At 42.6% G+C, this 24,667-nt stretch overlaps 1 protein-coding gene across 7 annotated transcripts; it reads right to left on the bottom strand.

Moving 5' to 3' along the window:
* Positions 1 to 801: 801 nt before the first annotated feature.
* MELK (maternal embryonic leucine zipper kinase) lies at positions 802 to 23,582 on the bottom strand. Of its 7 annotated transcripts, none has more exons than XM_040541625.1 (18): positions 23,243 to 23,582; positions 22,688 to 22,800; positions 22,316 to 22,401; positions 21,745 to 21,861; positions 21,037 to 21,180; positions 19,120 to 19,188; positions 17,885 to 17,977; positions 16,991 to 17,089; positions 14,314 to 14,382; positions 13,644 to 13,742; positions 12,687 to 12,773; positions 11,421 to 11,549; positions 7,269 to 7,415; positions 6,320 to 6,548; positions 4,499 to 4,592; positions 3,882 to 4,050; positions 2,399 to 2,502; positions 802 to 1,289 (listed from the first exon to the last, which is right to left on the bottom strand). In XM_040541625.1, the coding sequence occupies exons 2-18, from the start codon at positions 22,749 to 22,751 to the stop codon at positions 1,112 to 1,114; spliced, it is 1,977 nt and encodes a 658-aa protein (XP_040397559.1). In that variant the 5' UTR covers positions 22,752 to 22,800; positions 23,243 to 23,582; the 3' UTR covers positions 802 to 1,111. The 7 variants fall into 7 exon arrangements, with proteins under 7 accessions (XP_040397559.1, XP_040397556.1, XP_040397553.1 ...); XM_040541622.1 differs by having other exon boundaries at positions 6,320 to 6,545; positions 23,243 to 23,319; XM_040541619.1 differs by having other exon boundaries at positions 23,117 to 23,302.
* Positions 23,583 to 24,667: the final 1,085 nt, after the last annotated feature.

Raw genomic sequence — 24,667 nt, 5'->3', positions numbered from 1 at the left:
TTTTATTTGGCAGCTATATCCCATCTCTAGCTGGAAGTTTCCAAGAACACTCAACTATCCCCCCATCCAGTTCTTACATAAGTGAGCCTCAAGCTTTAGTAGAGGCAATAACGTGTGGCTTACATACAGTGCACACCAGTTGCTCTTAGGTACTTCAGGAAAAATCTGCAACATTGCCATTTATAGAAGGGCTTCAACAAAACTGCCCTCTCACTGCTAGTACTTGGATTTACACTGGTGTGGTTGCTGCACATGCTCTGACACATTGTTGATGCAGGCTAAAGGATAAATACTGTTATGTGACATACCAAGTGCTTGTAAAACATACATTTTCTAAGAGGGACAGGAACAGTACTCGGCAGGAGGGGCTGGAGGACTCCCCTCACTCCTTCACCTCCCTTAACATCATTCCCAGCTGCCTTTAAGCAGTAAGTTACAAATGACTCCATTCACACAATTCAAAAGTGTTACGTTGCCCTTAACACAACGACCACTTAACACAAGAGCATCAGAAAGTACATACACTTTTTAAGTATCACTGAGGCTTAGTAATGAGCTAGAGTAATATTTTATATGGGATCACACTCTAAATCCTAGCCCTCTTGACTTCACATTTATTGAAGACAGTTCTATTTGGTATGACACTGAGCATATACTTTAACTCTGGGAACCACAGCTGTGACTTAGTTAATGATCTCAATAAATCCTACTTAAACAGAGATGAGAAAAGAATTATGCAAATGAATTTCTATACCACATGTACGTGATAACTGAAATCATACCAAAATAAGCTTCAGTATATGAACACCAATACCTTTTTTAATTGCATATGTGAAAAATAGGGAAGCAGGGTTGGGGGGAGACAGTTTAAACTTTTATTTCAGAAGAGTTACAATTGCAGAACATTTAGCAAAAGTTGACAAATTTCTTATAAAGGGGAAACATGAAGGAAGTATATATACGAAGAGGGATGGTTAAAAACAAGGGATGACAGAATCTCAAATACAACTGTGAATGCGATCAATAATTACTTTTCAAAACAGATCCTTTCGGAATGATGATTAAAGCCTCAGTACAAAACTGCTTCTTTCTCAGCACATGCATCAACCAGTCACACTTGGCAGCTAGATAAAATGTCATCCATCAGTCTCTTGTAGACCCAAGCATCACCTTTAAGCCGTTGTCTCCTGATACCAACTACTTCAGGTTTACTGAGTTGACATACTTCTAACTCAAACTTCATAGTTACTTTGCCAAAATCTGACTGTGTTTGGCATTTCAGGGTATAACTGTACAAAACAAAGGAAAATTAAAATCATTTAATTGTTTAATGTTTGTTTCGAAATACAATTTTGAATGAATAACAGCACTTTACAGAAATTACCCCACTGGTATTCACGTTACTGAAAAAACAACCCATAATGAAGTCAACTGAGAGTTTTGATTACATTAGTCCTACAATGCTATCGTTTCACCCAAGTACAAATATATGACAGTAAAGGCCTACCCCAGCCATGGGAACTGCTGCCACAGACCCTGATTCATGGAGTACAGAGCTGGAAGGCACTGGGGTGCTCCTGCATTTTACCTGGAGACACCTCTCCTCTCTGCAGAGACCACTGCTGAGTGGTTGGCTATAGCTCAACTGTTGCTAGTATGAGAAATGGAAAAACTGATTCTGAAGTTTAAAATCACCACAATAGAGAGGGGCTCTTCTCTGTAGTTATGTACCTGTCCACATTTTGAGATTGAGCATCAGAGGTTCAGGCATATTCTGACATACTGGACAATTAAATATTCAAGCACTTCAGAAGATACATATTAATGAGCAATGCAAGACATTTATTTCATGCTTTGGAAAACTAGCAAACAGACATTAATTTTGGATCAAAAATAGGAACTGATACTAGTCTTAGTACTTAGTCTCATTAGCAAATCCTAAAATTTAAAATAAACTTGCACAAAGTGTGAATTCTCTGCAGTTTTAAAAAAATACACTGATCTCTTGGCCAAATGTTTATGTTTTTACTGCCAATAATAAGTGTTGCAAGTATCCACATTACCCTCCCAAATTGTCTAATTTGTGTCATAACCCATCTTTTATATTTAAAATTTCACAAAGAATAGACAAAACTCTCATCAGCCTCTAAGTGTCACCTCACCATTACTGTTTAATATTTGTCAAAGAGCTCTATGAGACCTCATGTAACATTGCTTTGCGTTGTGTGGGCAATTTTCATCACACACAAACATTTAATGTCCTCTATGCTTTCTGCAAAAGTATCATATTTTACAGAGTGGGGCCGAGAAAGAAAATTTAAATACTTTGCTTTATCAAGGACTAGGGTACTGGCTATTTAGACGTGTATATGCGGAAGTAATCCTTGTTTCCACTTACCCCTTTTTAACATACTCCACTTGCTTCTTTGAAAGGACAGAGATTATTTCATTCAACAGTTGGTCTGGATTCATCAGCTGAGTAGTGGTAACATTATAGTGTGCCTAAAAGTAGTCAGCCCATTAAAAAAAGTCAAGAAAAGTCATCTTTCTCCCCAAACTGGAGATATTATGGAAACTTTTCATACAAAAAGCTTCAGAACATCTAACCGTATTGACAAAAATGCTTCAAATCCCTAATATTATCATCATTAAGACACTGTAGTTAACAGCAGAAACACTAAAGGTGAACTTCCGGATAATTAATATCAAAGCATGCACAAACTCTAATCCAGCATAAAATCCGAAGTAGCAGTGATGGGCCAGGGCAGCAAAGAGACCGTTAAAAGTCTTGTATATAACCAGAATTGATTGCTTGACAGGATTACGAAAGACAGACACAAGACTGTGCTTAAAGCACCCTTTAGCTGGGAGATTGTCTATCCTTTATTGCTTAGCCAAGACAGTGCTTCTGGTATGAAGGAACACACACAGTTCCATGAGGCTTTTCTAGCCTTAAGGCATCACAGCATTTAAAGAAACAAGGTTATTTACTACCCATAAGTTTATGATTATAGTTTTGTTTATATCAAGGTTTAATGCTGCATATAACAGACTTGTCCACTAAGTGACTTCTTGAACTTCTCTTTTGAAGGGACTTCTTCTCTTCAAATATAAAATCCCTTTAAGTGATTTATATGGTACTGTTCACTGCATGGAAAGGTCTAGTGTTATGCCAACGCATGTATATTCTAGAAAACTAATACCAAACCTATGAATCAACTGTGGTAGGCACAAGTTATTAATTTAATGTTAAAGTGTTCTGTGCAAAGGAACTGCTTATTCTAAGGCTGTTTAAAGAACTAGTAGTAATAAACTGTCTTGGATGAAGAGACATCAAAACTTAAAAATTAAAAATTATGCTGACAGTGTCAGAAATTCATTTACGGGCTGCAGTACTTTAGGTTTTAAGCTTAATCTCAGATTCTCCTGAATTCTAAAAACTATCCTGGAATACCTTCCCATGTATATCACTCCTGGACTACAAAAAATGAGCAAGGGATATCATCAAAACTCACCTTACTGCACCAATGGGAAAGCTAGCAATAGCTTTATACAAAAATATGATTAAACATTTTCAGCTGGGGCTCCCCTTTAAACCCATCCTGTTTCCCTCCTATTTGACTATATGGCACACAAAAAGCAATGGTCAAATCCCTCCCTTGATGTGCTGGCAACTTGCCTGAGCCCAGACTAGCACTAACTCCCCTGTTAATAACTGGGGCATTATCACATTAACAGAAACGCAGTAAGAGCAACTGCGATTTTCTGTAGAGTGCAGGCAAGTCAGACCACAGAAGTTTTCACAAGGCCAGTCCTAAAGGTATTGGATGTTTTCAATAACTATCCTCTATTTCCATATCAGATTTCCCCAGCAGCCATACCTTAAGTTTCCTTGGCCCATCTCTAGTGGATCGTTTCTTTTTGCTTGGTGTAAGCATTGTGATCACTTTATCTAGGCCTCTTTCAAGACTTCCAAATATCTTGGCCTTTCTCTTCTTTTGGTTGCTATCCACATGGGCTAGGTTGAGATCTAGTTCCACCGAGTGACACCTGTTAAAGAAAAAAATTTAATTAGTTGTTTTATGTCAGTATTCACAAGCTAGCTATATCAGATACATCATTACAATATTACCAGAGCTGACAGAATGGAAAAAAAAAAATCAAACGAAGTGTAGTGTATTAAGAGAGTTTCTATTTAAAGGTCACTTGAGCTTTAAACTCAGAGAGGTATACAAAAACCACACTCTAGGGAACTGGAACAAGAAAGAATTTACATTACAGAAAACAGGAATGCATTCTGAAGGCAATTGACTTCTAGTTTTAAAACTTTTTTCTGCCTTCAGTATTTTCTAGTGAATATAGAACAAGGTTTTAGGAAGGTTTTAAACCAGATAGTGGGAATACAGCTTGCTGTTGTAAACAAGGCTTCCTAAGCTGTTCATGGATTAAGGTAGCACTGCTCTAAATCAGAAATGTATACAAATAACTGGACATTTACCTTCTTTCAGGAAGAACCTCAGCTGCTGTCAGTTCATTTGTATTTGCTGGGTTTTTGGGTTTCTTAATTGGAGTGACTGTTGTGAACTGTCTCTCTGAAAGAAAACATCCAAGCCAAACAGGTACGTTTTTGAAACAGAGGATTTTTTCTTAATTCAGGATTTCTCATAATTAGTGATTTATTTTTTAAAACCAGCCCCCTATCTATCTCTGGTCTGCATCTTCAGAGTAATAAAACATATTTTTAATATAACAAGACTATCCCTGCTACACAAAGAAAAACTGAGGCTGAATTCCCCAGATCTCTACAAGTCAAGTCTTTGAGTGACTGTGCAGTTCAGTATTATGAGTTTGGAAGGAAAGAGGATTAGAACTGCTTTCTTGCTCTGCCACTGGTCCTATGATAAATACTGAGGAATTTGCTATGTCAAACAGTTGCATTCTAAACCAAGTCATTTCCTTTACATGAAAAGGTGTGAATTATATAGCCATGTTTAATAATACACACTAAATAATAGTCTAAAAAGTTCTACTATCGACACTGGCAGAGTTCTGTGGAACACAGTTTCAAATGTGCAGAAATAAACCATAAGTGAAACTGTCCATATAACAGTTGTTACAATTAAACCCTATCTAAATGCTCAAAGTTTCAGCATTACAGAACTGCATTTGGCCCCAGACAATGATGATCTCAAAATTACCAACTGCTACTTCCACCATTTGCTATCTCTAAGAATTACTACTACCTATCCTGAATGTATGAACGTTCAGTGAAACAAAAAAAAAATTTGTTTAACTCTCAGAAACGTCTAACTAAAATGAGCTAGAACCATATTTCTGCATTTCTCAATTCAGAAGTACCTACTTTAGCCTTTTAAACTTATCATTAAGAGAAGCATCACAAGTTACCACATATAATCTTACGACAAAAATCAAAGTTGTACAAACAACTAGCCAGTAAATACTTCCTTAAATACTTAAGGAAGGACAGTGGTATGTTCAATATCCTTTATAACATAAGTCATCCTGCAACAACCTAGTGTTTCTGAACAATATCCCCTATTATCTAGAACAGAAAAGTCTCCTGTTGTAAGGAGTCGTTAGTATTGAATGACAGAGTTAACATTTACAATATCAACACCAAAACTTTAGTTTTAATGGCTGAAGGAAACAGTAACAGGTATACAGGACCCGCCAGTTTTTATAAGAACGAACTAGACAAGCTGAGGACAGACATTTTTGGAACTCACATGAGCTGACATAATGTATGCAGGTTTCTGTGGTCCATCACATAATTGTAAGACTTACACATTGTTAACATAAGTACTTTCACTGCCACTCTGGACAGGTACTGTGAAAATAATGATACGCTACCACGAGAAATCCAGCAGTTAGATTTCTTTTAAAAGCTAAAAGCAATAAAACCAGATGACTAGAAGCATAACTTTGTTTTCACTCAAGGTAATAGCAAACAAAAAACAAAGAATGAAGAAATCTTCTAAACCTTCATGGGAAAGCGGAAACACATGCTGGTTTTAGGAATACAACACCTGATTCCCAGTCAAAGTGCATTTAAAGGCACATTCATATGAAACTGTAAGAAGTAATGACTTCTGTAATTAACATAGGAGTACCACACCCTGACATATGGTTAAACCTCTTGCAGCACCTTGTCTGATGTACACGCTGGTGAATGTATACAGTGACAAAAAGTCTTCCAGAAACAGATGTTTTGGATACAAAAATATTGTGTTCATATTTTAATTTACAATATTCCTAAGCAACACGTGTTCTTGGTTTTCATTTGTTACACACAACATACCTTTGAAGGCAGGTCCTTGAATGGATATGCCTTGTACTTGCTTCTCAATCTGACTCTTTCCGAAGGGAGTCTTTGGAGCAGGAAGCGCAAAGGGTATCTCATTTTTTAACGCTGACTCTGTATCAACATTCTCTTTGCTTGCATGATTCTTTGATGCCACTTTTCTTGTCACTGGAGTTGACAGTGTGAATTCTGTATTATCCAGTTGAGCATCACGACTTGAATGCTGCTAGAGATGTAACAAAAAAAGCATCCTTGACTGTATTCTGATCACATTCAGGAAAGTTACTGACAAGGAAATTCTAAAATCTAAGCAGGTCAGACACAATGGTTACAGAAGTATCATACACTACTCGTCTATTGAGCAAAATAGTTAAAAACTCTTCAGTACCTCTGATTCCCTCCTACAATGACTTGATTTCTTACAGATTGAGTCATTTGACTTTTATCTGCTCATCTAAATTCTCCAGCTTCCACATTTAAGATTGTTCCTCACCAGCTAATCTAAAAACAGCTATGAATTTGCATTTGGTTTAAGTGTATAATTTGCATTGCTTCACCATGGATTTTCTTGCCAATACTGAACTTCTTCCTGTACCTTCGAAGACCTGTCCAGCTCTAACCTAGCTCCAAAATCTCATTAGCTGTGCCTTATTTTCCAATGTGTTTTAAAATCCTGTTTGACTCATTTGCTTATTCCTTTACAGGCTGTTTTTAAGCAAACTAAAGGTCAATGTTAAAGTTCTCATCAAATTAATCATGTTAAGTATTAATCATTTCAAATATTTAGCTGAGCGTACTTCTTTACTCAGTCTGTAACTTTTTTTTGGCCATGGAACACTAAATGTTGAAATATTTAATAAGTATTATGTACAATGAGAAAAAGATTTCTGCATTAAGAATTGTATTTTTTTTTTTTTTAAGGAACTAACACTAGTTCTTCAAACACCTGGTTTGTTCTGTGACTATTTAGAATAAACCCTTCCAATGGAGACTCTTCAAACAGTGAAGCTGCATCAGAAAATTCCATGGATCCGAATGCATACGGCATTTCACTGGAGTCTGGTGTATCTTCACATGTCGTAGTTTTTTCAGACTGAAAAGAAAGATTGAGACAAAAGAAAGTTGAGATTTCATTGCAGTATTAAAAGTGAGATTTCATCAGAAGAAAAATCAGTAACATCTAAAGCTGCCTTTTTTTTTTTTAAGAAGTTCCTAACAGCTAATGGAAATTCCCATGCCAGCAGCCTACATTTTATGATATGATCTTAATATTGCCATTGTGGATTTGTCAAATGATTTGTCAATTATATCAAGAGCAGATAGGAAATTATCCTCAAAGCACATGTTATCTTTCACAACCTGTGTCAAGAAGAGTAGCAACTCACAGAAATACCTGCCTTTGATTTCAAGGCTTGGATCATGAGCTCTTTTCATCAAAAGCCAAATAATAATCTGGAAAGAACCCCAGAGAAGAAGGCAGCGAAGGTTGAAAGGGGGCCAGATAACAGTAAACACATCACATTCAAAACATGTGATTGCAGAATCCACAGTACCACTTGAACCAGCATTCAGAAGACTTCACTTATGTGCAAGCCTAGACAAAGTATGATTTACTAAATCATACAATTCACAACTTCAGTCAAGATTTCTCACCTTCATGCCCCACACCACATTCAATAACGATATCACAGTATCCTTAGTTTCTAGTTTTTGATTTCAGGAACCGCTTTCCCAAGGACTTGTTTCATACCACTTTGCTGAAATCACATGTGGCTAGTTTAAATTATCAATCCTGAGCTAGAATGTATGTATTTTTAGCAAAACTATGTTCTGCTGGCAGAAATACATCTCTCAGCCTATGTTCACAGATATTGCAATGATCAGACGTCTCATTACTACTGAAAGTAGTAGTACTAGTGGTACTAGATCGCCTGTTATAACTTACTAAAAGGCCCTTACCAGAGGGCTGCTAGCTACAGCCAAGAATCCAACAACCCTGTATTATAGCTGACATCATGTTCCATTACAATATGAAATCCTGAACAGGATATCTTGACTACTGTGTTCTAGAAGAAATATATTGCATGGTGATTTTTTTGGAATATCTTTCTACATCTAACAGTTTGAAATAAGGCAGTATTATGCATAGGCTTGTGTCATCATAGAATGGATAGGGTTGGCAGGGACCTCTGGAAATCTTATGGTCCCATACCCCTGCTTAAGAAGGAACACCCAGAGCAGGACGCCTGGGTCCACGTCCAGGCAGCTTTTGAATATCTCCAGAAGGGGAGGTTCCATAAGACCTCTGGACAGCCTGTGCCAGTGCTCCGTCATCTACATAGTAAAGAAGTGTTTCCTATCTTTAAACAGAATCTCTTGTGTTCCAGTTTGTGCCCATTGCCTCTTCTTTGTCCTGACGCTGGGCACCACTGAAAAGAGCCTGGGTCTCTCTTCACTGCTTCCTCCCCTCAGGTACTTACACACATTGATAAGACAACCTCCCTCCCACACACACCCCCGAGCCTCTTCTGCTCCAGGCTGAACAGCCCCCCCAGGTAATTGGTTATGTGAAAGGTTCTGTTTACATGAGACCAGATCTAAATAGACGTATTTGCTGGTTGGGTATTTCAGCAGATGCAGTTGACACTCACTTGCATTATCTACATGCAGGCAAGTAAAGTTTGTCCTGAGCACTGTAGGGCTACTGGGCTGTTAGTATTACGTGGACATGATTTTCACAATCACTTAAGACATAATACATATGTTAAATAGCCAGATCAAAGTAGCCTGAGATACCATTCCACAAATATAGATGAAGTAACTTCATCAACTTGGTTGCTGAACCAAGAAGCTCAACCTTATAATGGTCTGAGTGCCAAAAATAACCCACTTTGATCACAGAAATCACATCATACATAGTCAGCAAAACTTATGATACATAGTCTGTTATGCAGCACTACTAATCTTAGAATTCTCATCTGTATTACAGAGCAGCTGGATGAATGAACTGAAATAATTTACATGCAAGTGAATTAGATGCATAATAATGTATTTACTGAGAGAGCTTGTCTTTACAGGGAATAGCATGTTTGGTTAGCTAGCTAACAATTTTACACAGAAGTTCAGAGGTCAAAGAAGGAACGGCTTACACTAAGTCTGAAATTTTACTGAATGCTTTTGAGTTTGTAAAGCATAATTATTGCTGACATCACAGATAGCTGCATACTACATACGATATTGCAAGCAATTTAGCAACTTCAGACAAATTCTGAAACACCTTATGTGCACTTTTCTGCCAAAGCACAGGAACAAAAATTAAGAACTAGCTACACAAAAAAGCACTTCAGAATCCAATTCTTCAGAAAAAATACAACAACAACAACGTTTCCTTTACTCAAAATAACCTGACTCCTCTCAGAGATTCTGTTCAAAAAGGAAGCAGATGAGGAAGAGCAGGTCTCTGCCCTTTAACCATCCACTCATGTAGTATCCATGTCATTTCAAAGTAGGCTGCCCAGATGATATGCCAGGATGTTTCAGAAGACCTTCCTTACTAAGCCAAACACAACTAACAAGGTACAACAATATTTAGAGACAAACAAGGAAAAGTAAAAAGGTAGGCATCACAAAAGACAATCTGGAACACTCACACAGGCCAAACAATGGGCTATTTTGGTTCCAGGAGCTGCCAAAGGGAGATTCTCTGCGGTACTCCCAACACACCATGTACTCCCCACTGATTGTTCCAGTACTGCTACTTTGTAGTAGCAGCCCAGCTGGCTAAAACAATGAGGAGACTGAACTGTTTAGAACAGAACAGTTCAGTCAGAAGGGAGCTTCAAAGATCATCAGTTCCAACTGCCTGACCACTTCAGGGCTAAGCAAAAGTTAAAGCATATTAACAAGGTCATTCTGCAAATGCCTCGTGAATACTGACAGGCACAGAGCATCGACCACCTCTTTATGAAGCCTGTTCCAGTCTTTGACCACCCTCTTGGCAAAGAAACTTTTCCTGGCATCCAGTCTGAACCTTCCATGGTACTGCTCCCACACATCCTTCCATTAGTTCCCAGTGGTCAGAGGTGAACACCTCCCTGTGTGCTTCCCCTTCTTGGGAAACTGCAGAGAGCAATGCGGTCACCCCTCAGTCTCCTTTTCTACAAACTACACAGCCCAAGTATCCTCAACCTCTCCTCACTGCACATGCCTTTCAGCCCTTTCACCAGCTTTGTTGCCCTCTTCTGGATGCTCTCCAGTGCCTCAACATCCTTTTTATGCTGTGCAGCCCAGAACTGCACGCACTATTCCCGGTGAGGCTGCACCAGCTCAGTACAGCAGGACACTCACCCCTTTGGGCGGGCTGGCTGGGCTGTGTCTCATGCACCCCAACACAGGTTTGCCCCCTTGGCTGCCAGGGCTCGCCACTGGCTCACGTTGAGCCTGCTGCCACCAGCATCCCCAGGTCCCTTCCTGCTGAACTGCTCCCCAGCCACTCGTCCCCCGTCTGTGCCCGACCTCAGCGCTGCTCCATCCCAGCGCAGCACCCAGCATTTCCCTTTGCTGAACTTGATGCCAGTGCTGATCGCCCAGTGCTCCCGTCCATCCTGATCCCTCTGCAAGACCTCTCCTCCCTCCAGGGAGTCAGAGGCACCTCCCAGTTGAGTATCATCAGCAAACTCCCCGAGAATGCAGTCCACGCCTGCATCCAGGTCATGGATAGAAATGTTGAGCAGGATTGGCCCTAGAATGGAGCACTGGGGAACACCATTGACTGTCTACCAGCCAGATGTAGGCCCGTTCACTACAACACTCTGGGCTCTGCTATTGAGCCTGTTCATCACCCAGAGTAGTGTGCACCTGTTCATCGCATAGTTGGACAATTTGTCCAGAAGGATGCCATAAGGACAGAATCAAAGTCCTTGCTAAAATCCTGAAAGACAACATCTGCCACCTTCCCTTCATCCACCATGCAGGTGAGCTGGCTGCATACATGCTCTCTTACTGATGATTAGGGCATCAATCTGTTTTCCCAGGCAGAACTTTGGTAACACGGAAACATTTTTATCAGTATGTTGTCCTGTTGAACTCTGAAACTTACCTCTGGGCCTGCTGATTGAGCTGTGCTGGCATGCTGTGTTAGCAACGGAACCCGTAAGCGAACGCGCTTGCCACGAGCCTTCTTGGATTGAAGCAAGAGATATGTTGCTGACAATTGGTCGTAATTCCACTAGAAAACAAAGGTATTTGGATGTCTTTGGAAAAGTTGTAAGTAGGAAGTAAGCTCAGCCTTCTGACAATTTCTACATTTCTGATTTTTTTTCCACCTGACGTGCAACCCTTAAGTTTGATCATGTTCAGAAAGTTTCAGACTTGAGCTGATTCACACAATATGTTTGAAATAAAGACGATGCTTCTTCATACTTGAAACCTACTGTATAGTAAAAATATCAAGAATGAAAACTAAGGCTAAGACAAGAATCTTTCTACAGAAGTGAATGGCAAAGCCCCTGTTTGGTTAGTATTTCAACCAGACTCCCATTTTTTTGTGTCATGTTCCAGCCTAACCCCAAGCAACATCAATTTTTGGTGTGATTTTCAGCAACTTGACTACAATAAGTACCACAGGTATAATTCTTGACAGGCTCGCAGCATAGTATTACTAGTTTGAATTAGTTATAACACATTAGAAGTCCTCCAGTAAAGGACTGTGTAAATGCCACAAACTTAATTGTGAGAACTGTTTTCCCTTATTCAAAATATTCAAATTCAAGGGACAATTTTTAGAATCAGGTTAAAGCCAGAGTCCACCTCATGTTGTAAGTCTCTACTACCAGCTTAGAATGTCACTCCTAACATATTGGTACAATTCCTCTACAGGTAGTCAGCTCAGCTTTTGTCATTTATATTCCAATGGGACAGGAACAGATTCACTTCTTTAAAAGTTTGTGAAAAGCAATTCCCCCATGCTTATTTTATAGCCTGGCGGAGTGATGCACTGACAGTTTTCTCTTCCCTATCGGAACATTTCAAAGCAAGGAGTTAAGCCAGTGCATGACATCCGTTGTTCACCCAGACATTTTTAGGTTGAGTCTATTTTGCCTTTCAGCAATTCATAAGGATATTAGCACGGTAGAAAATAACAATAAGGCTTAGGAAACACAATGAAAGGAGGAATAAGAAAAGGCAAATTTGAGCTTCAGAGCTGTAGTGATAAATCCTGAAGGTCTGTGGGGATTCCATAGGTCGGAAAAGCACAGCAAAACTCATGCCTGAGAATAAGGGACCATGAGGCTGTTAACACGCTAAGGTTACTTACTGTATTAGTGTGCTTAATTACAACAAATTAACAACATGTATTTCTTACCTCTGATATTAATTCTGATATACTCTCCCTGCTCTGGTTGTGAAACACGGAAAGCTCTGTCACGCAGTCTTCGTCAAGGTGTCCCTGCTGCAAGAACATGGACTACATTAAAGCATGAAGCTTTCAGGTTGTCTCACTGAGTCACATCTGACCATGACACTGCTGTGATATGCAGCAGGCTGAGTCCATAATTATCCATGATTTCAAATTTCGTACTTTATTTAGCATCACAGCTAAATACTGCTGTGAGTAAACAGAGTCACACAACTTCAGCGTCTCGGCCCTCCTTGGTGAGAGTTTCTGAACTCACATACGAAAGCCTGTCTGCAGATGAGATTTTTCACTTGAGTGGAAGCTACACTTTTATCTCTTCTTAAACATGCAAAGCTATATCAGGCATGCACGTCTTTGCCAGAGCCACTTAAAACTGACAGTGCATGTGCAGCAAGCTGTTCTTTACCTAGAGAAACAGTGGCACCCAGTGGCCAGCAGGAGGCATTGGCTGCAAATGAGCATCAGCTGCTCCTCAGCACTTAATGACAGCTGGAATTTCCCCCAAGCCCCCACACTTCCCTCATCTCACACACAAAGAGTTGAGGAGGGACAGAGAGGAGAAACACGCTTTTGAAGAGGTTAGCTTGTTGGCCAAACGAGCAATTCTCAGTGAGAACTGGAATTAAGATAAGCATGTCCAAGGAAAACAAGAATACTTGCTTTTTACCCCCTAAACAAAGTACTGACCAAGCAGCCTGGAGAATCAACTGGTTGCTCATATACAGAAATTCTGCACATTTTGATGAGGAGCTAGCTGTTTTGCTAATTAAGCATCAACTACAGAATACAAAGACAACACATCTTGAAATGCCTCCTCAAAAGAAATTGCAAACAATCAGTACCATTGTGACAGCAAATAAGATTACATGAAATGCCGAGGAACCTCCTGGCAAGTGTACTTACTGGGTATTTACTTTGCCACTGGACAGCATCTGAATAACCTTGCATGAGCCACGGGTGACTTAACAGATGCTTAACTGTGATCCGCTTCTTTGGGTCCACCTAGTGGGCAGGAAGAATCAAGTTGTTACGCAAATCTTTGAGAACAGAAGAAACAACTTATCTTTTATTCAGACCTTCTGGTTGTTAGAACCGATAGAATAGAAACCAACAGTGTTTCAGAACCCCATCAAAAGGAAGGTTAAATGTCTGAGCTGTGAAGAGCAGTTACGGAAGCTGTGGTTACAGTACACGTTCCAGGAACATTCTGCATTGACTAGACTGCCTAGATGTGGCCTGAGGGCATATTTAATATGTTCAGCTTCATTTATAACACATCTCATTTATAAACACTTCTTAATTGTGCTGTATCAATAGAACTCCCAAATGCAAGGTGCCTCAAGACTTAATTTAATTATTTACATTTTAATTATTTCTATATCCAAGAAGTATTATTACAGTCTTATGTGAGAATTTTCTGAAGAAGACAAGGCTAACCTTTCCTTCAAGGATTCAGACATGTAAGAGTTAATCTTCAAACACCAAATATTTTCTAAGTACTTTGTTGATGTAGTATTCCGACCTAATGAAATAGCATTTTATAGACCTATCAGAATAGAAGCAGCACCTTTACCTGTAGCATTTGGTTAAGCAGCAGCGTACTGCTAGGAGAGAGCCACTTGGGAATAGTATATTTTCCTCTCTGCAGAAAAAAAAATAAAGAGGGTGTAGAATGAACCTTGAATAGTTAGGTCAAATGGAATTATTAAATTACTTAGGTGATAGTGACATCTCTTTTCAGCCAAAAAGGAAGAACAGCCACATGCAAAAAAACGTTTGTGAGTTGAGATAAGGACATGAAGATGGCTCACCAGATACCGTTATAAGTAAAACAGACACGGTGTAATGAAGATCAATGTAATGTATTGACAATTGGTAACAAACTAGAGCAGTGAGAACTAAAAGCCTCCTCCCTCTGAGCAATGCAAGGGAACAGGGAATGGGGTTGTTGTTGTCAGTCCATAATGCTTTGTCTCTGCTGCTCCCTACACCTCCCTCTCTGCCCCTGCTCCACGTGGGGTCCCTCCCACGGGATGCCGTCCTTCCTGAATGCATCATACGGGGGCTGCCCACAGGCAGCAGCTCTTCAGCAACTGCTCCAATATAGGTCTGTACCACGGGGTCCATCCGTCAGGACCACACTACTGCAGCAGATACTTCCACCAGACCTCCTGTTCCATCTTCACAAACATGGTTAGTGATATCATTAGAAACAGATGGTGGGCAATTTCACAATGCAGCTTTACTGGGAAAGTAAGGCAAGTTGAGCAACACACATGATCAGCATGTGGATCCGAGAAGCCCCATCCACTTTGCTTTTAATATATTACTACAGATCAGGAGAGAAGGTAAAACAGAAGTAGCATCTCCTTGACTGAGGACAGGGCTGGAGGGCAAATACCTCGCAGGAGCTACCAGAGGCGTAAGATCACTCCAGAAATATTTTCTTCTTACAGGAGTTATAGCAGATACTTGGTTGACTTACGTATTCCCAAATGAAGAGATGTGGAGCATTCCAGGGAAAGAAACACTGTGTGCAAGCACTGTGATCCTGCTTCCAGTCATAGGACCATAGAATCATTTGGGTTGGGAAAGACCTCTAAGATCATCTGGTCCATCCTTTAACCTCGCACTGCCAAGCCCACCATTAAACCCTGTCACCAAGCACCTCATCTACACGGTTTTTGAATGCCTCCGAGGTGGTGACTCAACCACTTCCCTGGGCTGCCTGTTCCAATACCTCTCAACTCTTTCAGTGAGGAAATTTTTCCTAATAGCCAACCCAAACCTCCCCCAGCACAACTTGAGGCCATTTCCTCTTGTCTTACCACTTGGTGCTTGGGGACACCAATCCCCACCTCGCTAGAGCCTCCTTTAAGGTAACTGTAGAGCTTAGATTCAAGCAGCAGCCTTCCAACAGCTTTGAGCTGAGATTACAGTACATTTCAGCATCTGTAACGCTTGAAATTCAATTCCACAAGCATGCCTAAGTGTCTCCATTTCAAGCAATTTTCAGCTCGCAGCCACACAGAATTAAAACAAATTCAGAGCAGAAATAGCAAGCCTGCATCTTAACACCTGTGAGATTTCCCTCTTCCACTGCACTCAGACTGAGTTTTAAAACTTGCTCGTCTCTGTTCACCTCAACAAGTTCCACTGGCCAATGTTCCACCACTCCAAAGAATGCAGCTCCTGGCTCCTGCGCGTGTTAGGCAGTGAGGCCTCAACTCTGCAGAAATCATCCTTGTAGACTCCAAAACCTCCTGTCCCTCCTACCAGGACAGTCCTTGAATCCTCTTCAGGATGCTCCTCTACTTTTCAGACATACCAAGCTCTTGGTCAGGGAAGGAGAAGCAGGTAGAGGAAGCCAAAGACCTCAGCCAACACAGCTGTTCCGCACTCCGCTGGCTTACTGGAGGCTTTGTGCACAGAAATTTGCTGGCAGCCTGCAAGTGGATGGTGGAGTTGTCTACAGGATGCCAAACAGCAGCTGTTTAGCTGCACTGGGAGGAATTTACGGGGAAACAGAACCAACGACTCAATGCTGTTACTTACTACCTATTCAGCCTTTTCTGTTGGAGGCAATTTATGGGGTCTTGCACTTCCTCCTCATTCTGGACAGAGAGGTGCTGACAGACAGCACACTGAACGTAACCCAGAGGTGTCTTCTGGCACAAAAGATGCCCAACACTACCACGGGCTGAATTAGGAAGCAGCACCACCAGACCAGGGGGCTGAGCCCTCTGTTCAGCTCTTGTTGGACAACATCTACAACACTGCATCTAGGTTTTGGCCCCCCGCAGGAAAGACATCAAATGGAAGAAAGCTCTTTGCATGCTCATTCTGGACGAGGAAATCGCAATAGTGGAGGCAGAATCCTGCCTTTCCTAGAGAGGAGAATAGCTGGCATTCAAGAACACTCAATGTTGGAAAATCCAATGGCAGATTTACAGTTCTGTCACAGCATACGGAGAAGCCAGATGAAATCCCACCCAAAAATCCAGCCCATTGGCAAGAAAATTCTTCTCCTGAAACTCCACTTGCTATCATGAACCAGTTGCACCAGGCTAGAGTACCCTGAAGGCCAGTGGAACAAATCCACAAAATACTGCTAGGAAGAGCAGCAAAAATGGACAAAATGCAGCACAAAGGCCTTTTCGCCTTAGGCAAAGCTCAGCAGGTTCTGTCACCAGAAAAGCAAACCTCTTGTAACACTCAGCCATGTCCCTCCTAGCACAATCAATACCTACCATTATCCTCCTGTAGACTGCCATGACGTTGTCATCATCAAAAGGGAGAAAGCCACACAGCAGAGCATACAGCAGTACACCCATGCTCCAAATATCTGCCTAAAAAATAAAAGTGAGTAGATGTTCACAAAGCAGATGTATCTAAAAGGGCTTCGTGACAGACCATGTTGTCCGCCCTTGGCAAAGTCCACATACACTTCATGAAAAGTAGGCTCGTCTTGTTGAAAAACAAACAAAAAAAAAGCAAGAATCAGAGGCCAACAACAGCGGTGAAAAGCTATGAGAACAAACAAAAGACTGACTCCGTCCTAATAGCAAAGCAATTCAAGCAGCATGAAGGGATTCCCATTAGAACATTTTGGACAGATTAACAAATGCAAATTGCAAGTAGTCCCAGAGTTCCAGGTATGAAATCAAAGCTGAGAAACCTCTTCACATTTTCTGCTCTCAATTTTTACAACATTGTGCAACAAAAAGGGACCGAGTCTTCACGCACAACTTGCAAGCTAAAGAAAAGCCTGACAAATCATTTAAGACTCTGAGACTGCACAAAAGTTTGTGACAAGCGAGGAGTGATTGACAGAGTACATTGCTCCTTCAAAGATTTTGTAGTAGAAGAACATTACTGTTTTGTAGGGCACTAAAAGATGGAGCAACTGGTGTAGGTAGGTAAGGATTAGCCAGATACAAACTAGCCAGCTACCTGACCTGTGGCCAATGGCACTGTTTTGAGTCTGCGACTGCTAAGGCTACTTGAGGCAGCTGTGGGAAGTACCAAAGTAATGCTGTCCAGGGGCATTCAGGAGGGAAACCAAGCGAGCGTACCCCAACTTCACTGCCTTTACAGACAGGGCACCAGAGGGAAAAAAACTCCACTAAAACTCTGCTACATACCTCTGATCCAATATATGCTTTGCCCTGAATTAGCTCTGGTGCTGCATAAGCTGGGCTTCCACAGCAGGTGTTCAGATGGTAATCAAGACCTCCCTAGAATAACACAGAAATCAGAATAGTCACACTGAAGCCTTGGCTTTAACACTGTTTATGTCATCTAGTAATGACACAGTAGAAGCCTCAGAGGCTCCCTCTTCATCTGCTATGCATCTATGTTCACCTTTTATTTTGCTTTGTTGTCATATATGGATACACTAAGCAAACAGTCTAAGACCACAAACATCCTATACACATTCTGATCCCAAACTGCTCCTTTATCTATGTTCCTTGGCAAGATGCATTCTTTTCCTTAGCTCCTCATCTATTAATGTGAATTCCCTGTGCAAATGTGCAGATAAAAGATACAAACTGTGAAGAAGTGATCTAAGAGCTACTGGGCATGAGGCTAGCTGGTCATTTATGACAATACTTAACGCAATAACTTTTCAAAGAACCACTGATAAAATACTTCCTTATCAAAACCATGTTATTATTTCACATGCACTGTCTTCTACACAGGTCACAATAAGATGACGTTATTCCACTGAGTTGATGCCCTGTTGGGTCTCGACTACCAGCATGATGCTCTAACTTGCTCTACTGAGTCAAGTAAAACAATCTGAGGGTGAATAACTCTCTTGGAATCCCTAAAACTGTCTTCCCATTACATTGATCTTCACCAGCACCCGCCTTGCATGTTAAAATAGCAAACAGAAAAGGCTCCTAAAAACTTTTTTTAGGATCAAGAAACAATTCAGTACAAACACATAAAACCAGAGGATCTGCATATGTCACCTGTATAAACTGGTTGGTTCTGTCCACAATCTCCATCTCCACAAAAATCTTTTGAAGAAAGACATACACAGTTGAAAAATGCATGAGGGAAAAGTGCATGCCAACCTAGTATTACGGGCCCTTGTATGAGACAGAAGGTGCCGTACGTACCAGATGATCTCTGCCTTAGGTTACAAAAATACCAAGTCTACATGGAGAAAACTATTTAACAGGCTGCTCAGAACCACAGCTGTTAACTGTTCTCTTGCGCAGTTCAGTCCCTTCCACGGAAGCAGTAATTGTATACCAACCACATCAATGGCTTTACTTTAGGGTGTTTGGGCAAGTCACTGCATTGCATTCTGTGGTCAAACATGCATTTCTTGGGTGCACATCGTATTGGATCGAGCAGATGCTCTTACCTTTGGCTTTGCACAGAGTCCGAAGTCTATCAGCTTCAAATTATGTTCCTCATCAATCAGCAGATTTTCCTGGTGAAAGAGAAGGCAGCAAACAATGCTTTTCAGCTGAGCATCCGAGGAACCACCTTTTCTTTCATTAGTTCTTGCTGCTGTCAGCAGTTAGAGGCTGCGAAAAGCTCTCCTCTACAGACCAGCATTGGCTGTCAGCAAGCTCACCCCATAGTCCGGTACCGCAGGTGGCAAAGACTAGTTTGTATCTGCTGAACAGGGCACAAAAAGGCACAAAAGATGCCCAACAGTACCACGGGCTGAATTAGGAAGCAGCACCACCAGACCAGGGGGCTGAGCCCTCTGTTCAGCTCTTGTTGGACATCTACAACGCTGCATCTAGGTTTTGGCCCCCTGCAGGAAAGACATCAAATGGAAGAAAGCTCCGTGCATGGCCTCCAGTCTGCTCAGGGGCTGGGGCCCTTGCTCTGTGAGGAGGGGCTGAGGGAAAGATGTTTGGTCAGTCTGCAGAGGAACCTCATGGCAGCCTTTTCACACGTACAAGGAGGGCAGCAAGACAGAGCCAAGCTCTTCTCAGCAGGGCACGGTGGGATGATGACAGACAGCAGGCATGCATTCACTCAGGGGATGGTCAGGGACTCAACAGACTGCCCAGAAAAAGCGTGCAGCCTCGTCCATGGCAGGGCTTGAAGATGGCTCTGGATAAAGCCATCAGACACTGGGTCCTGCTTTGAGCAGGAGGTTCAAGCAGAAATCTCTGCAGTCGCTTCCAACCCAAGTTATCATATCCTCCTCTGGATTCACCAGCTCATCAGCTAGAAGCCAATTCCTTGCAAAAGGCACAAACAACACTTTCTGTTTTTGGGGAAAAGGCTCTTTGCAGACAAAGATCTTATAAGCTGTCTGGGAAATTGCTTGAGCTCCAAGGGTTTGCTTTTCTTGGAGATATCAGCATCTCTAACAATGCAAAGTTCTAACCCATTTGTGGAGAAACACTCAAATCTTCCAACCACTAAACCAGTGCTTGATCTGCAATGACAGAAAAGCCATAGGATGGGACCAATAGCATGCATCTTATTCTGCACCCTCTCTATATGTATCCTCCATTTAAGCTATCAGACTCTGTTCTTTGAGGCACAAAACCGTAACAGTTTGCACAACATATTGACACTATCAAGGCTCTCTCCAGGTGCCTACTGGAACAAAGAGCATAATAGAAATGCCTAACCAACATCCAAATTAGTTCCATGTCTCTGCTCCACTCCCATTCAGAGCATGATCACAGAATGGTTTGGGTTGGAAGAGACCTTAAAGATCCTCTCATTCCACTCCCCCTGCCACAGGCAGGGACACCTCCCCCTAGACCTGGCTGCTCAAAGCCCCATCCAGCCTAGCCTTAATCCACAGCTTCTCTGGGCAACCTCTTGAATGCGTCACACTCCTCAAAGTAAAGAATTTCTTCCTTATATCTAATCTAAATCTACACTCTTAGTTTAAAACCACTACTCCTCGTCCTATTCCTACATCCCCAACCTTCTTGTAGTCCCCCTTTAGGTATTGGAAAGTTGTTATAAGGTCTCCCCGGAGCCTTCTCTTCTCCAGGCTGAACAACCCGAACTCCCTCAGCCTGACTTCGTAGGAGAGGTGCTCCAGCCCTTCATCATATCTGTGGCCTCCTCTGGACTTGTTCTAATACTTCCGTGTCCTTCTTGTGCTGGAGGCCTCAGAGCTGAACGCAGTACTCTCAGTACTGATGTTCTACTTCTATTTCAGAGGAAAATCCTTCTTCAGGGTCAGCCACATCCATTTCAGCCGAGGCACATAGTTTCAAGCAGAAACAATACATTTCCAGAAGATGTCAGATCATTTGTTATTATTTACAAAAATGTGACTACTATTCATGCTTACTGGTTTGAGGTCCCTGTGGGCATATCCCTGACTGTGAACATAAGCAATTGCTGAAACAATCTGCCGAAAAAATACACGAGCTTCCTCTTCTGAAAGACGGTCCTTAGAAATAATGTAATCAAACAGCTCTCCTCCAGGACAATACTGCAATAAGAAAGGTAAAGCTCAAATGAGACTATGTTTAGAACATATCCAGGAAATCTAAGTAGCAACGAGAACACAAAAAGCACCGGACAGCAGCTATAGGATGCTCTACCATTCCCTTTGTTTTATCAGTACCCAAAAGTTTGGCATGGGTCACCACTGCAGCAAACCACACAAGCCAAGAAGTCTGATTCTTGCCTCAAATTTTGTATCCAACACATTACACTCCTGTCATGAGTGGTGCAAACCACCCAGTAGATGACAATCATTTGTGAGTTCTGGTGTCTCACAGACCTTGCTGGTGCTATTTTAAAATAATTGAAATGCAAGGTAGGAATTAAACTTATTTCACTGATTGGGAACACCAAAGAGTGGCTTTTACGAGAAGACAGAATATGTCTTTTCAGCTTAATGTTTAGAGTAATGAATCTTGAACAAACTCATCAATTAGATAACCTCTTAAGAAATGCTTCATTTCAGCTTTTCTGTTATATTATTGTATATTGCTAAAGCAGACAGATCATGTACTGTAACCTCAAGCACGGCAGAAATACTGTTTCTTACCTCTAAGACCATGAATATTTTCTTGGATGTCTCTATAACGTGATACAACCGGCAAATATGTTGGTGACTCAAATTCTTCATGGCATCAATTTCTGTTTTAACACGAGGCAAGTCATCCTAAGAGACCATGAAAGTAAGGTATGAAATTGGTGACTACTTTGACATTACTTTGACACAACAGTAAGCAGCAGACTATTGTGGAAGTCAAAATTTCACAGCATGTTTATGACAGTATACGATTCAACATCAACTCATCTACAGCTCTTCCATTCCCCCCATATAATTCTGATCAGCAAAACCCGAAAATGTAAAATATCTAGTATTTTCACCAGCATTTTGTTTGAATTATTGTAATAATTTTCAACTTCTTCCATTTTACAGTGAGTGAATATTGCCCACTTCACAAGAAGGCACAAGGTTTCTGTCACTGTTAAAATTCCTTCAACTCTACAGCATCCTTTAAAAGGCAGCAGGACTAGTAGGTAGCATTTTTATATATCACACCCCTTTGCTCTTGAGAACTGTACAAGAACCAGATGATGCTATCAACTGTAAAATGTTTTTGACTTACCCCTAGAGCAAGTTTGTCCATGATTTTTATTGCAACTTTTTCACCAGTAAGAAGATGTTGTCCAAGTTTTACCTTTGCAAACCCACCTAAAATTGAAAATACAGACATTTAAAGCTCAGTGTGATGATGTGCTATCATCCTTTTAGTCTCAGTTGTACAGCAGAGTACGTAGCATAATTGTGTACAACGTCTTCATTAGAGGAAGAGGTGATTAAAGTTATTGGCTGCCAACTAGCTTCAGAATTCTGTTCCAAAAACACACGAGCTTGAAAGCTGACATACTTTGTAATAACAGTTAATCTATACTCAGATAAATACTAGAGTGGTCAGACAGAAAACAGGCACGTGTTTTTGTTCAGAGATTATTCCTACCCGTTCCAATTGTTTCGTGTAACTCGTAGTACTTGAGAATTTCCTCATAGGTGCTGACAGACATGGTGAGACCAGCAAGGGAGGTGCACTCCTTGTGCACTTCTTCCAAGCACCTGCAATGAGAAAGCGTAACCTGCGTTTGTGCTGTCCTACTCTAAGCACGTTCCGAGAAGCGAAGGGGGCACTTGCAGCAGCGCCAGCGTGGCGTCTTGCATGTGTCCACTCGCAGCTGCCCAGCAGTAACACCGACGGCATCACTGGGCGGCTGGGGCTGGAGGGGGGGGGGCCTCCGCAGATCTCCCACTCCGACCCTCCGCGGAGCAGGGCCACCCAGAGCACCTCGCGCGGGACGGCGCCCTGGCGGGCTCTGAGCATCTCCAGAGAAGCAGGCAGCACCTCCCGCTGGCCAGCCCGTCCCAGCGCTGTCACCTCACAGCACAGAAGTGCCCCCTCGCACTGAGACGCAGCCTCCCGTCCTGCCGCCGGGCACAACTGGAGAGAGACCGGCGCCCGCCGCCAGCCCCCCCGCAGGGCACCAGCACCGCCCGCCCTCAACGCTCCGCCGCGGCTCCCGGCGCGGCCGTTGCCGTTCGAACCTCCCGCACCGCCCGCCCGCATCCGGCCGCCGCCAACCCGGGGCCAATCGCTGCCGCCGCGCGGTGCCCGACGGGAGGGAGGTTGCGGCCGCGGGTGGCGCCGCGGGGTGGCCATGTTGGGAGGGTCGGCGCTCTGCACCGGGGGGGGTGGTGTTTGTGGGCTGTTTGTGGGCCGTTTGTGGGGGACTGTGTCCTCCTCTGGGACGTGCTCAGTAGAGTGCCCTGGGACAGGCCCTGCAGGACGGACAAAGCTCTCTGATACGCAGGGATCACCTCCTCCACGCTCAGGAGCGATGCATCCCAGCACAGAGGAAGTCAGGCAAAAAAACGCCAGGAGGCCTCCATGGAGGAAGGAGGAGCTCCTGGCCAAACTCAAGCAGAAAAAGGAGGCCTACAGAGGGTGGAAGCAAGGACAGGTAGCCTGGGAGGGATACAGACACACTGTGCGAGCAGCCAGGGATAAGGTGGGGAAAGCCAAAGCACTCACAAAATTAGATCTGGAAAGGGACATCAAGGGCAAGAAAGGCTCCTCTAGTACATCAGTGGCAAAAGGAAGACAAGGGAAAAGTGGTCCCTCTGCTGAAGGAAAGAGGAGACCTGGTTACCCATGATGTGGAGAAAGTTGAGGTACTTACAGACTATTTTTACCTCAGTCTTCACTGGCAAGAGCTCCAGCCCCACAGCCCGAGTCGCAGAAGGCAAAGGCAGGGAGTGGGAGAATGAAAAACCACCCCTTGTAGGAGAAGATCAGGTTCGAGACCAGCTAAGGAACACGAACGTGCATGAGTCCAGGGGACCTGAGGAGATGCATCTGCGGGTCCTGAGGGAATGGGCAGACATACTTGCCAAGGCACTGTCCGTCATATTTGAGAAATCGTGGCAGTCCAGTGAAGTTCCCACTGACTGGAAGAGGGGAAACATAACCCCCATTTTTAAAAAGGGAAAAAGGAAGACCCAGGGAACTACAGGCCTCAGCTCTGTGCCCTGCAAGATCATGGTGCAGATCCTCCTGGAAACTATTCTAAGGCACGTGGAAAATAAAGAGCTGCTCCCTACCCAGCAGTGCGCGCTTGCAGCCCAGAAGGCCAACTGCCTCCTGGGCTGCATCACCAGAAGCGTGGGCAGCAGGGCAAGGGAAGGGATTGCACCCCTCTACTCTGCTCTTGGAGGCCTCCTTTGGAGTGCTGCATCCAGGCCTGGTGCTCCCAGCAGTAAATCCCATATGGGACCCAAGGATAGGGGTCTGTAAGAACGGGTCCAGAGGAGGGCTACAATGTTGTTAATGACAGGAAAAGAGGGGATGATTTTAAACTAAGAGAGGGGAGATTTAGAGTAGAGGTTAGGAGGAAGTTCTTCCCTCAGAGGGTGGTGAGGCACTGGACCA

This window comes from Cygnus olor, chromosome Z (assembly GCF_009769625.2).
Source record: "Cygnus olor isolate bCygOlo1 chromosome Z, bCygOlo1.pri.v2, whole genome shotgun sequence".
In the NCBI taxonomy this organism is placed as follows: Eukaryota; Metazoa; Chordata; class Aves; order Anseriformes; family Anatidae; genus Cygnus; species Cygnus olor.
This window is presented reverse-complemented; position numbering and strand designations above follow the sequence as displayed.

What these genes read in the sequence shown, in the direction of transcription:
- MELK (XM_040541625.1), bottom strand. Translation starts at nt 22,751, where the DNA reads ATGTCTGTCAGCACCTATGAGGAAATTCTCAAGTACTACGAGTTACAC. An exon ending in TGGACAAACTTGCTCTAGGG is followed by an intron (nt 21,862 to 22,315) that starts GTAAGTCAAAAA and finishes ATGGTCTCTTAG; the next exon opens with GATGACTTGCCTCGTGTTAA. An exon ending in GAGGTTCTTCCTGAAAGAAG is followed by an intron (nt 4,051 to 4,498) that starts GTAAATGTCCAG and finishes TTTCTTTAACAG; the next exon opens with GTGTCACTCGGTGGAACTAG.